This window comes from Pieris napi, chromosome 10 (genome assembly GCF_905475465.1).
Source record: "Pieris napi chromosome 10, ilPieNapi1.2, whole genome shotgun sequence".
In the NCBI taxonomy this organism is placed as follows: Eukaryota; Metazoa; Arthropoda; class Insecta; order Lepidoptera; family Pieridae; genus Pieris; species Pieris napi.
In genome coordinates this window covers 10,433,832-10,444,481 of record NC_062243.1, presented here as the reverse complement: position 1 = coordinate 10,444,481, position 10,650 = coordinate 10,433,832, and the positions used below count along the sequence as shown (strand labels likewise).

At 33.0% G+C, this 10,650-nt stretch overlaps 2 protein-coding genes across 2 annotated transcripts in view; both read left to right on the top strand.

The window, feature by feature from the left end:
* Nucleotides 1-373: 373 nt before the first annotated feature.
* LOC125053352 (allantoinase-like) lies at nt 374-6,027 on the top strand. Its single transcript, XM_047654687.1, has 11 exons — nt 374-544; nt 611-807; nt 886-1,037; nt 1,413-1,527; nt 1,908-2,054; nt 2,157-2,220; nt 3,077-3,170; nt 3,591-3,804; nt 4,222-4,351; nt 5,327-5,529; nt 5,829-6,027. The coding sequence occupies exons 1-11, from the start codon at nt 508-510 to the stop codon at nt 5,970-5,972; spliced, it is 1,497 nt and encodes a 498-aa protein (XP_047510643.1). The 5' UTR covers nt 374-507; the 3' UTR covers nt 5,973-6,027.
* Nucleotides 6,028-7,183: 1,156 nt separating this feature from the next.
* Nucleotides 7,184-10,650, top strand: part of LOC125053032 (nuclear pore complex protein Nup154) — a 17,140-nt gene continuing 13,673 nt past the window's right edge. Inside the window, exons 1-8 of the mRNA XM_047654206.1 lie at nt 7,184-7,386; nt 7,525-7,662; nt 7,755-7,911; nt 8,134-8,367; nt 8,698-8,879; nt 9,108-9,379; nt 9,761-9,892; nt 10,201-10,328. Of these exons, the coding sequence (XP_047510162.1) occupies nt 7,525-7,662; nt 7,755-7,911; nt 8,134-8,367; nt 8,698-8,879; nt 9,108-9,379; nt 9,761-9,892; nt 10,201-10,328 (1,243 nt within the window). The 5' untranslated portion in view covers nt 7,184-7,386. The remainder of the gene's footprint in view (nt 7,387-7,524; nt 7,663-7,754; nt 7,912-8,133; nt 8,368-8,697; nt 8,880-9,107; nt 9,380-9,760; nt 9,893-10,200; nt 10,329-10,650) is intronic.

Genomic DNA, 10,650 nt, shown 5'->3' with positions numbered 1-10,650 from the left:
ACAACTATAATTTGATTTGAAGATGTCCTTCTTGTAAGAATAATAATCAATCTTTTACATTCAAATATCAGTAAATATCAATTGATAACATTTCAATCACATAACTTTTGTTTACAAAACGTGTTATTTATGAGATAAATCTTATATAACAATTGATTTCATATTACATAATATTATTATGGTTCACGTTGTTTCCAATTTAATTTATTTTAATATATTTATTATTAGAATTTTAATAGATAGTTGTATATGAGATACAAGCTAATATTAAGTTTTTAAAAAATTAATAATTTCTCTACATATAGGGTTAAAGCTGTAGTTAATCATAAAATAAAAAGAGCCTTACATTAGATTAACAAATCCGAAAACTTCCATGTAAATATTGAAAAAGATTAAAACACAAATTTTCATTTATATTGAGATAATTTTCAGGATTATCGCCTCTTAATATGAAAAGCCGTCAGTTGAGTAGAGCACGCAGATCTAAAGCAACGTTTTTTATTAAATATGCTCTTTAAGTATAATATATATATTTTATTATTAGGTACTTATTCAAATTTAAACTATTTTATTTTCAAAATATTGAAGTAATACGTGTTTTTTTTTAAAGGATTAATTGCGGGTGTTGCGTGTCGAGGTTTAAAGCCACATGAAATATGCAGACAGCTGTTCCTTAGTCGACGAGTTGTGACTGAATCGGCAGAGTTCGATGGTGGTGTACTGGTTGATAAAAATGGAGTTATTGAAAGTGTTTTAACTCGAGACTCTGTTGATGCATTGCTTCAAAGTGGAGATAGAACGATAAAGGTAATAACTAATAATATTAAGGTAATTACAATGTTATAACTATGACAATAAAGAAACAATACGAGATTGTATTTGCAGGTGTTTGATGGAGGAAATTTAGCTTTGATGGCTGGCGCTGTGGATTCCCATGTTCACGTGAATGAACCAGGTCGGACGTCTTGGGAAGGTTTCGTTACTGCAACACAGGCAGCTGCTGTAGGCGGTTTTACCACTATTCTGGATATGCCTTTGTATGTTATCAAATATTAATCATAAAAATAGGGACTCTGGAACTTTTCGTCTTCTTCACTTCTTTCGTACTTCAGACTTAGTGTATTGCCTAGGATTAATATGTCTACAGACATAATTGTGTAGATAAAATTGCGTTTTTGAAAATAATTAATTTGTTAAACAGCAGCTAAACTGTTATAAATATGAACATGTTAATCTCACAACAACTTTCTAGTAATATTGTTTTATTTGTTTCTATACGTAAGAGATGAGGGTAAGGTCTTGTTGGAACGATAAAGTTGGTAAATAAGGACATTCATTGTGTCCAGTGGATCCAACCACATAACCAGCTATGACATTATTAAAGAGATAACCTAAACTAATTCTGTATTTAGGAACTCTATACCTCCTACGACAACACTAGAAAACCTTAGAATCAAAGCAAAAGCTGCAAGGGAAGAAGTATTTGTCGATGTTGGCTTTTGGGGTGGTGCTATTCCAAACAACGAAGTATGTATATTAATTATATAACATTTGTTTTTTTTTATGTTACAGGAGGTAGACGCGCAGGAGGCTCACCTGATGTTAAGTGATACCGCCGCCCATTGACACTTGCACTGCCAGAAGGCTCTGAAGCGCGCTGCCGGCCTTTTAAGAATTGTTAATTTCTTTTCTTGAAGGACCCTAAGTCGAATTGTTTCGGAAATAATTCAGTGGGCAGCTGGTTCCACATAGTTGTGGTGCGCGGCAGAAATTGCCTTAAGAAACGCTCAGTTGTGGAACGATGGACGTCAAGGTGGTACGGATGGTATTTTGTATTCTGCCTTGACGTCCGATGATGAAACTCAGCTTTATTTACGATATATTATAGACAATATTTTTTGTTCTAGAATGAGTATCCAAGCATGATAGAAGCCGGGGTCGTAGGGTTTAAAGGATTTCTTATAGATAGTGGAGTTCCTGAATTCCCTAACCTCAACGTTGACGATTTAGAAAAAGTATTTGCTGCGTTTAATGGGACCCAGTCTGTTTTGGCCGTGAGTTTTAAAAACAAATGAATTACCTTGCTATTTGAAAACATTTTATGTATTCAAATTTACAAAACGTTTCTGTAGTCTTCATAAATTCATTTGTTTCAGTTCCATTCAGAGTTAAACGACTCAAATATAAGAAATGATTGTGATGGCAGCGCGTTTTGTACAGGTATTATTACTTTATTAATATTAATTATTCTGAATGGCTGGGTAGTTAGTCATACTTCATTAGTGGCTGACAAAATAATTTCTAGCCTAATGTCATAATAATTACATTGGAATTTTATTTTAATACATAATGTTTCCGATTTTTTCAATATCCTTATACTAGGGAATTTTATTTATTTGAGGGATTTTTAAATGACTTCACTTTGTCATAAATTACAAACTAAGTATATTACTCATTGTTTACCAAAGTGTTCAGTTTTATCACTATAGACATGAATATAAAAATAACACGTTCCGTCGGTAATATATATTTTGTGATCACAATGTAGATTTAGATAAACAACGACCAGTATTTAAAATAAAAATCTTACCACACGGTGGGACATTTCTGTGTCCGTTTTTTATAGGACAAAAGGCAAACGGGTAAGCAGCTCACCTGATGTTAAGTGTTGTGTGTGTGATGTAAGTTACCGCCCATGGACACTTAATGCCAGAGGGCTCGCGATTTCTTTGCTAGCCTTTATGAATTGGTACACTCTTTTCTTGAAGGACCCTAAGTCGAATTGGTTCGGAAATACTTCAGTGGGCAGCTGCTTCCACATAACGGTGATGCCCGGAAAAAACGGCTCAGCGTACGTGGTTCTGTGGCACATGCCTAACTAGCTTAGTTATAAGTAGAAGGGTTATGCTTGTATTCTATACACAGGACGAGCTATGTGTGTTACCAACTGAGCTGAAACCTCGACCAAGTGTTACTGCGGTTAATTGTTTAAAACATTATTCCCATTAAAATCTATGTTACGGTATCGGGTTAAAACCCGTGTTATAATTGTATTTTTTTTATAAATTATTTCCAGAACCCTATCTTTACGACACATACCTCGCAACACGACCAGCCCAAATGGAGCTTGATGCCGTTTCGTTAATCGCTAAATATATTGGAGAGTATGAGTAAGAATCATGTTTATCATCATTTAAAGGAAATAACAAATAACTAGCTGACCTTTTATACAATTTGGCTAAGTGAATGAAAAAGGGTAACTTGTAATAGACAGAACATATGATACGGAATATGCGCGCCCGGCACGCACAATATAGAAATTATAATTAAAATGAGAACAAAACAAATATTAATACAGTCAAAATCTGTTATAACGACATCGAAGGGACTACTCATATTTGGTCGTAAAAACCGATAGTCGTAACAGCCGATGACGTTGTTATTAAGAACCTTATACAATAGAATTCAGCCAGGACGTTTGATTTTGGTCGATATAACCGGTATGTTGTTTTAAACGATGTCGTCGTAAACGGTTTTGACTGTACTTCTTTTATCCTCCATCCTTGCTATGTTTCGAAATTATTTTTCAGTGTTCACGTTCACGTAGTCCACGTATCAGCGGAAGGTGTCGTTCCAATACTGGAGGAGGCTCGTAAACAAAGAATTGCAAGTGGTAACAAACGTTGGCGAGGAGGTGTTACGGCGGAAACCTGCCACCATTACCTTACCCTTGCTTCAGAACAGATTCCACCAGGTCATACTGAGTACAAATGTTCCCCACCCATCCGGAATCAAGCCAACAAGGTTTTTTGCATCGTTTAAATATATAGACACTTAATTGGAAAAAGCGTTAATTGTTATAGCCTACTTTCCTGATAACGAAATGTGAGAAAAAATATTTCAAATTTATTGATAGAACAATTGCAACTTTGCTGAGGGAAAAACGACAAACTTGATTTATTATTCAACGCAAATGATAAAAAACGTCAACGGAGTTGGTACATTTTAAATCAAAAATGGGGAAATAAAAATGATATTTAATACTGTTATTTAATAATAAAAATTGTTATATTAATATACTAGCTGCCCGCGAACTGTGTTTCACAGACACTACACAAGCACAAAGTGTAAATGTGTTGAAGCCGCCAGCTACAACAGACCAATATAAGACATCCGTTTAAAAGCTTATCCGTATTACAAATATACTTTGTAATTTTTCAGGAAAAACTATGGCAATACATTAAAGAACACAGATTAGATCTGATTGCATCTGATCATTCACCATCTGTGCGTGAATTAAAAGGCACCAACTTTTTAACCGCGTGGGGAGGAGTATCATCAGTACAATTTGGTCGGTAAATTATTATACCAACAACCGTATTTTACTTATTTTTTAAATTTTGACTAATTAAAAATTGTCGTCATTTTGACTGCTATAGGATATATTATATAGCTATTATCAATTGTTTTACGATAGATGCAATATGTGGCCAAGAGGCATATAGCTTTGGCGATACTGGGGGCTTAGTCAAGATACCTTAACAGAAGTGTATGTAGAAAGTAGAAAACTAAATTTGAATGAAAATTACAGTTCGTGTCGGAAAATTTTCATACAAATTTAGTTTTCCCTACTACTATCTACTATATATACTAACTAAATTTGTATATGTGCAGTGTGCACTACTCTTAGGCATCTTGAGTAAGCCCTCAGAGATTGTTATTATACACATATATTGTAGTTCTTATAGATTTTTTAAACGAGATTCAAGGTAAACGTCTAATTAATTCAGCTGATAATCATTTTCCTAATAATTAACACGACATTTAGTATGCTATGTGTTATAATAACAATTATTATGAAAAATATTGCTTATTATGTAGACTGAACGCACTTTCTCAATATATAATAATGTTGGTAGTAATGAGACAGCTGGTACTAATAGAAGTATCAATTTAAAATTCAGAGTTGAGAGCGCGCGAATTTTGACTTTGAGTCCTAATTCTATAAATAATATAGATACAGATACAGATACCGGCAAACTTCTTGAGCATTAAACAAGGGAATGGGGGAAAGTTTTCGGGACGCGCGGGACACAAACGTCAACTTCCCCCCCCCCTTCCAGTGATATCTAAAAATCACTTCTGCGCAGGCAAGGACATTTGTACAAGATGTTTGCCGGTATCTGTACCAGACTCATACTGATCGCTTAGTCTCAACACTACAGTGAGACTTTAAACAAGACAAAAGAAGTTCTTAACAAAAGCTTCAGTAATATGAACCAGGCCATTTAGTCAAACCTCACACCTAATGAAAACAATATTTCAGGTGTTTCTTTATTCTGGACGGAGGCGAAGGCACGCGGCTATCCCCTTAGTACTGTGAGTCGGTATTTGTCATCAGGCCCTGCTTTGATGACAGGTCTGCAGAATAAAGGCATGCTAAAACCGGGCTACGATGCCGATATGATTTATTTCGATCCAGAAGCCTCTTTCGTACTTACACCAGAAATTATTATGTATAAAAATAAAGTAAGTATCACGACGATTTAAAATTAGTAAAGTCTTAAAGAATTTCTTTTAGATCGCCTGAACTGATAACTAAAATTTGAATAAATAAATGAATAGTCGTTTTGGATTTATTCAACTGTTTTGCTATCCCCATAGATAACTGAGACTGTTCAAAAGTTTAGTTTCTCTATGGTGATAGAAATAAATGTCATAAATGTCCTAATTTCAATACATATTAATACATTTCAAGTAATCTACTCTCTAAAGCGCTTACATATCATATACAAATATTTTGTTACACAGAAATTGTTTTTTTCTAGATCAGTCCCTATATGTATAGAGTACTCCAAGGGAAAGTGATCCATACGTTCTTGAGAGGCCGACTCATTGCTACTGAGGGCGAATTGTTCAATGGTCCCCAAGGAGAGTTGTTAATAAACGAAGATATTGTTTTAAATAATTAGCTAATAGTACAATTTAGACTTATTTGAATGTTTTAATAGAACAAATTTTGTTTTATCTGAGTTTTGTATTTATTTCCCTATTAAAGTTCATTAAGTCGTCGTATTTTGCCTCCTATATCTAAGGAGCGATTATAAAATGAAGCCCAATTTTGGGCCCTCTTTAATTAATTGACAGCGGTTTCACTCGCGCGTCAAACGGAGAAAATATATTTTTTTCAATAACGCTGAAAACTGAAGTATTTATATTAGTATAATATATAAGTATGTCATTTTCTTACAAACCTCTGGTAATTTTTATTAGTATAATAAAAACGAACTAATTCATAATTAGAAAATATACCGAATACAGTTACTATCAATGTAAAAAATAATATAATAAAATTTGCATCTCCAGTCTCTGGGGCGATCGTCAACATCCACGACTGTTTTAATGTAAAGTGGGAACAAACCGTGATCCATGTGGTATAAAATTATTTCACTATAAGTAGTATTATTATTATTTTCCTATGTAGCCAAGTTCACATTTCAAGGATCGTCATGCTCACTTAAATGTCATTACTTGTGGTGGCATCCATGCGTCGGGTTGTCTCTCTCCCTAAAATATGGCGAGGGGGCCGATGGCTGGCCATGCGTCAGACTCGTGAACGGGTGCTACTTGTGGTGACTGGTCGTACTTGATTTCGTGTATGCGGTGATGTTAGTTATTTCGACTATGTGTTTGCGTGTTGTTCGCACGAGAATGTAAGTGCGTGCTCCTATTTCACCATGCCTCTTGCTGATAGAGCTTTGTTTTTAATTTATGTTATTAATATTAATTACTTAAGATGTCATGTGGAACATGGTATAATGGTTGCAGCTCCTTACAAACGTTGTGTTAAAAAACATGGCGATTAAAAAGAGTGGAGGAGAGTTGATTTGAGAACTAAATGTAAAGTTAGAAGCATTTCATATACATTTCTTTTTTTTTTGACGTTCATAAATAAGTGTACATTGTGTTGCCTATATGATTAAATGATTTTTGACTTTTAGCATCAACTAAATTTGTCTTTTATATAATGCAATTGTACTGTAGCAATAGAGACAAATTTATTTTTGACGCTTTGAACCAAAAATGTCTAAAACAGAGTTCATGTTCTGTATAAACTTCCATACTCTATGCCGATTGGAAACAAGCTGACAATTGACATACATATTTTTTTAAACTATCTGTGGAGTCGCAAGTCGCAGGAGCCGTTAAATATTTTATGAATTAAATTTATATTTACTTCGTAGTCCGTGCCTTTGATGTCTTATTCTTTTACTGTGCAAAGTCTTCTAATTTACCAATAGATGGGAATTATAAACTTTTTATTATTTAATTATAAGTGGTTAGTGATATAAAGTTTGCAATAGCTTTTTGGAAACATTTAAAAAGGTTGGTGCAAACTGAAAAGCCATAAATTGTAAAACTTTTGTCAAATAATTTGACAGATTGGAATTGGGAAAATAACCTAATTTTTGTTTGAATTTGTGTTTACCTTGTGATGTTATGTTATAAAATTCTTACCCTTAGATGCCGAGTATAATTAGTAATAGCGAAGTAATTAGAAAACCTGAAAACAGTAAAATGCAGCTGGAGTCTTTAGAACTGGCGGGGTGTACACTCGATCGGTACATAACTTGTGATAATTCCCGCCCTTCTTTTCTTGAGGTATGATTTTACTTATTACTTCGTATAAGAAATATTCAATAATAACTCTGTTTGTTAAATTATTAATAAATTAATCTCGTTAAAATTTTTAGATAACTGGTATAGCAGTACAAGGTACTCCAACATGTAGTGGCCTAAACGCTGGTGACTACAGAAATCTAGCAGCTTTATTAAATCATTCCACTTTATCCCAATTAAAGATTTTGAACAAAGTTCCACTGCCACCAGAAATAATGGAACACTTTGCTCGTATCCTTTAAATAATAAAAGACAACACTTAATTAAACATACTTCATATTATATGTCTTAAAATAATCAATATTAATATTTTATAATGGCTTTATTATTTTTATTTTAAGCCATATAAAAACATTATATTTCAATAACTTAAAACCTATAGAAATTTAAAACAAAAAGATAACTTATTGTCTTCTAGGACATTTCACTTTAAATTCCTTAACATAAAAACAGACATGCAGTGCCATTGCTTGATGGGTGTATTTCCAGAAATAAGCAGAGTGTGGTTAGCTATAGACAGTAATATTTATGTTTGGGCTTTTGAACATGGCAGTGATGTAGCATATTTCGATGGTTTGGGGGAAACAATAGTAAGTGTGGGCCTAGTCAAACCAAAGCCAGGTGTATTTCAAAGTTTTGTAAAATACCTCTTGGTTCTAACTACAACAGTGGAAATTGTAGTATTAGGTGAGTGTTTGAAAAATATGATGACAAAAACAAGAATATAAATTAATGTTATTTTCCTTGGTCTATAAGTGTAATTCAACAAACAGAAATTAGCCATTATTACCCATCCCATACTAATATAAAATATCACATCTTCTTATAGTGCCATCTCCTTGCGAAGGTTGGCGATCATCATGGTTATTTTAATTTTGGATGCCGCGCTTCTAAACAATACTATATTGTTATAAAATGTGCACAATGCACATCCCTTCTGTTTTATGAATTCTGGTTTTAAATGAAAAGCTTAGCTAGCATGTATTTACTCTTTGTAATTAAATAATTTTTTTACAGGTGTAACATTTTCAAGTAATAAACAAGATGGATCTTCTGAGTTTGAAGAAATACATTTAGTTCCTGAACCGGTGTTTGTGTTACCAACTGATGGAATTTCAATGTTATGTGTTAAATCGACCTGCAGAGGAAGAATTTTTATGGGCGGAAAGGATGGATGTCTTTATGAAATAACTTACCAGGTATGATTGTAGAACAATTGTACATGGAGCAGACACTTCTGCCCACATACATGTCTCATAGATTATTTTATTTACTTCAATTGATCAAAACTTTACTGAATTAATTAAATGTCAATTATAAAAGGATTTAATAGGACAAAAGACCATTTATGAAATCCAAAAAATAGCAGTCTTATTAATATTGGCAATATCTCATTTATTTTACCATAGCACAATTCTTTTTTACAGGCACAATTAGGTTGGTTTGGAAAACATTGTAAAAAAATTAACCATTCAACAAGTGCCCTTTCATTCCTAGTGCCTTCATTTCTTAATGCTGCATTGTATGATGAAGACCCTATAGTTAAAATTGAAGTTGATAATTCTCGGCATATTTTATATACACTTAGTGAGAAGGGTTGTATAGAAGTTTTTGATCTTGGTGAAGACGGTGAAGATATTAGCAAGATTACAAGATTAACACAAAATCGAATTGTTGCATCAGCTTTGGATGTAGTAAAGTGAGTGCTAATAATCTAAATTATTGACTTTCATTTATATTATTAAATGTTATAATAAATAAATATTATTGGTGCATATTATTTTTTACCTCAAGTATTTTCATAGAAATCTGTTTGTATAATAAAAGGAAATTATTGTCCTTCCATTATCATAACATTCTTTTTTTTACTTCACCCAGGGGCAAATAGAGATTATATAATGTATATTAACTACTTTCGCAGCTATGGAGGCTAAAAGCCTACGCCATGGTTTGAATCCTATAGAAAAACCTTATGCTTTCCAAATTCAAAATTGGAGAACCTATGATGACTGATGTTATATAAGTAGTGTCTTATTAGAAATAATTTGTAATGTTAATTATAACCCATTATGTTTTTCAGAACAGTAGAAACCAATAACTTCAAGCCAGTTATCGCAATATCTGCTGTCGAGGAATGTGAATCAGAACATTTAAATCTAGTTGCCATCACACAATCTGGAGCTAGATTATATTTTAGCACTGGTTGTCAAGAGTAAGTTATAAATATATGTAAGAAGTTGAAGCGAAGCAGTGTTGCGTAGTGGTTTCAGCATGCAACTCTCATCCCATTACTATGTGCTACTAAAACTCTACGGTATATAGGAACAAAAAGAACCTAAACCCATAATTTTAAATTTAGGAAAGACATTGTTTTACATTTGAGTTGCTGTATAATAAAATAAAATCACAATCAAATGGAGTGCACAATCGTGTTTTGTTTTACATACTCGGCTCCCCCCAACCAGCCTGTTCAAATTTCTTCAGTATGAAATATTTTCAAATGCATTTTTAACATTTTAGTGTCAACCAAGGAGGTCCAGCTAGGCCCCGGGACCTCATTTTATTACATGTGAGGTTTCCACCAGGCTTCACACCAAATGCATCAGTTCTGAAACCGAAACAAGTCCACAATGCTGTATATGATAATGGTATGTTATTATAAATATATTTTTTGACTTATTTGCAGTGAGAAAATTACTATGGTTTTTTTTTTATTTTTAAAATAAATGAGCTAGTGTTTATGTTATTATGTGTATGTTTATTTATGTTTTTGGTCCATTGCTCATTTTTACATACATATTGGTGATCAATATTTTGTGCCTTCCTAAAGCACTTATGTACTGATACCTTATGACTTGAATAGCTATATGGACATGTATATCACTTTGGTTATGGTTTGAATTATATATAAAACCCATGTTGTTTTTTACCACCACCAACTGTTTGTTACCAATTTCAAAGCTACATATA

What these genes read in the sequence shown, in the direction of transcription:
- LOC125053352 (XM_047654687.1), top strand. Translation starts at nt 508, where the DNA reads ATGCTCTTTAAGTATAATATATATATTTTATTATTAG. An exon ending in TATATATATTTTATTATTAG is followed by an intron (nt 545 to 610) that starts GTACTTATTCAA and finishes TTTTTTTTAAAG; the next exon opens with GATTAATTGCGGGTGTTGCG. An exon ending in GTGGAGATAGAACGATAAAG is followed by an intron (nt 808 to 885) that starts GTAATAACTAAT and finishes TTGTATTTGCAG; the next exon opens with GTGTTTGATGGAGGAAATTT.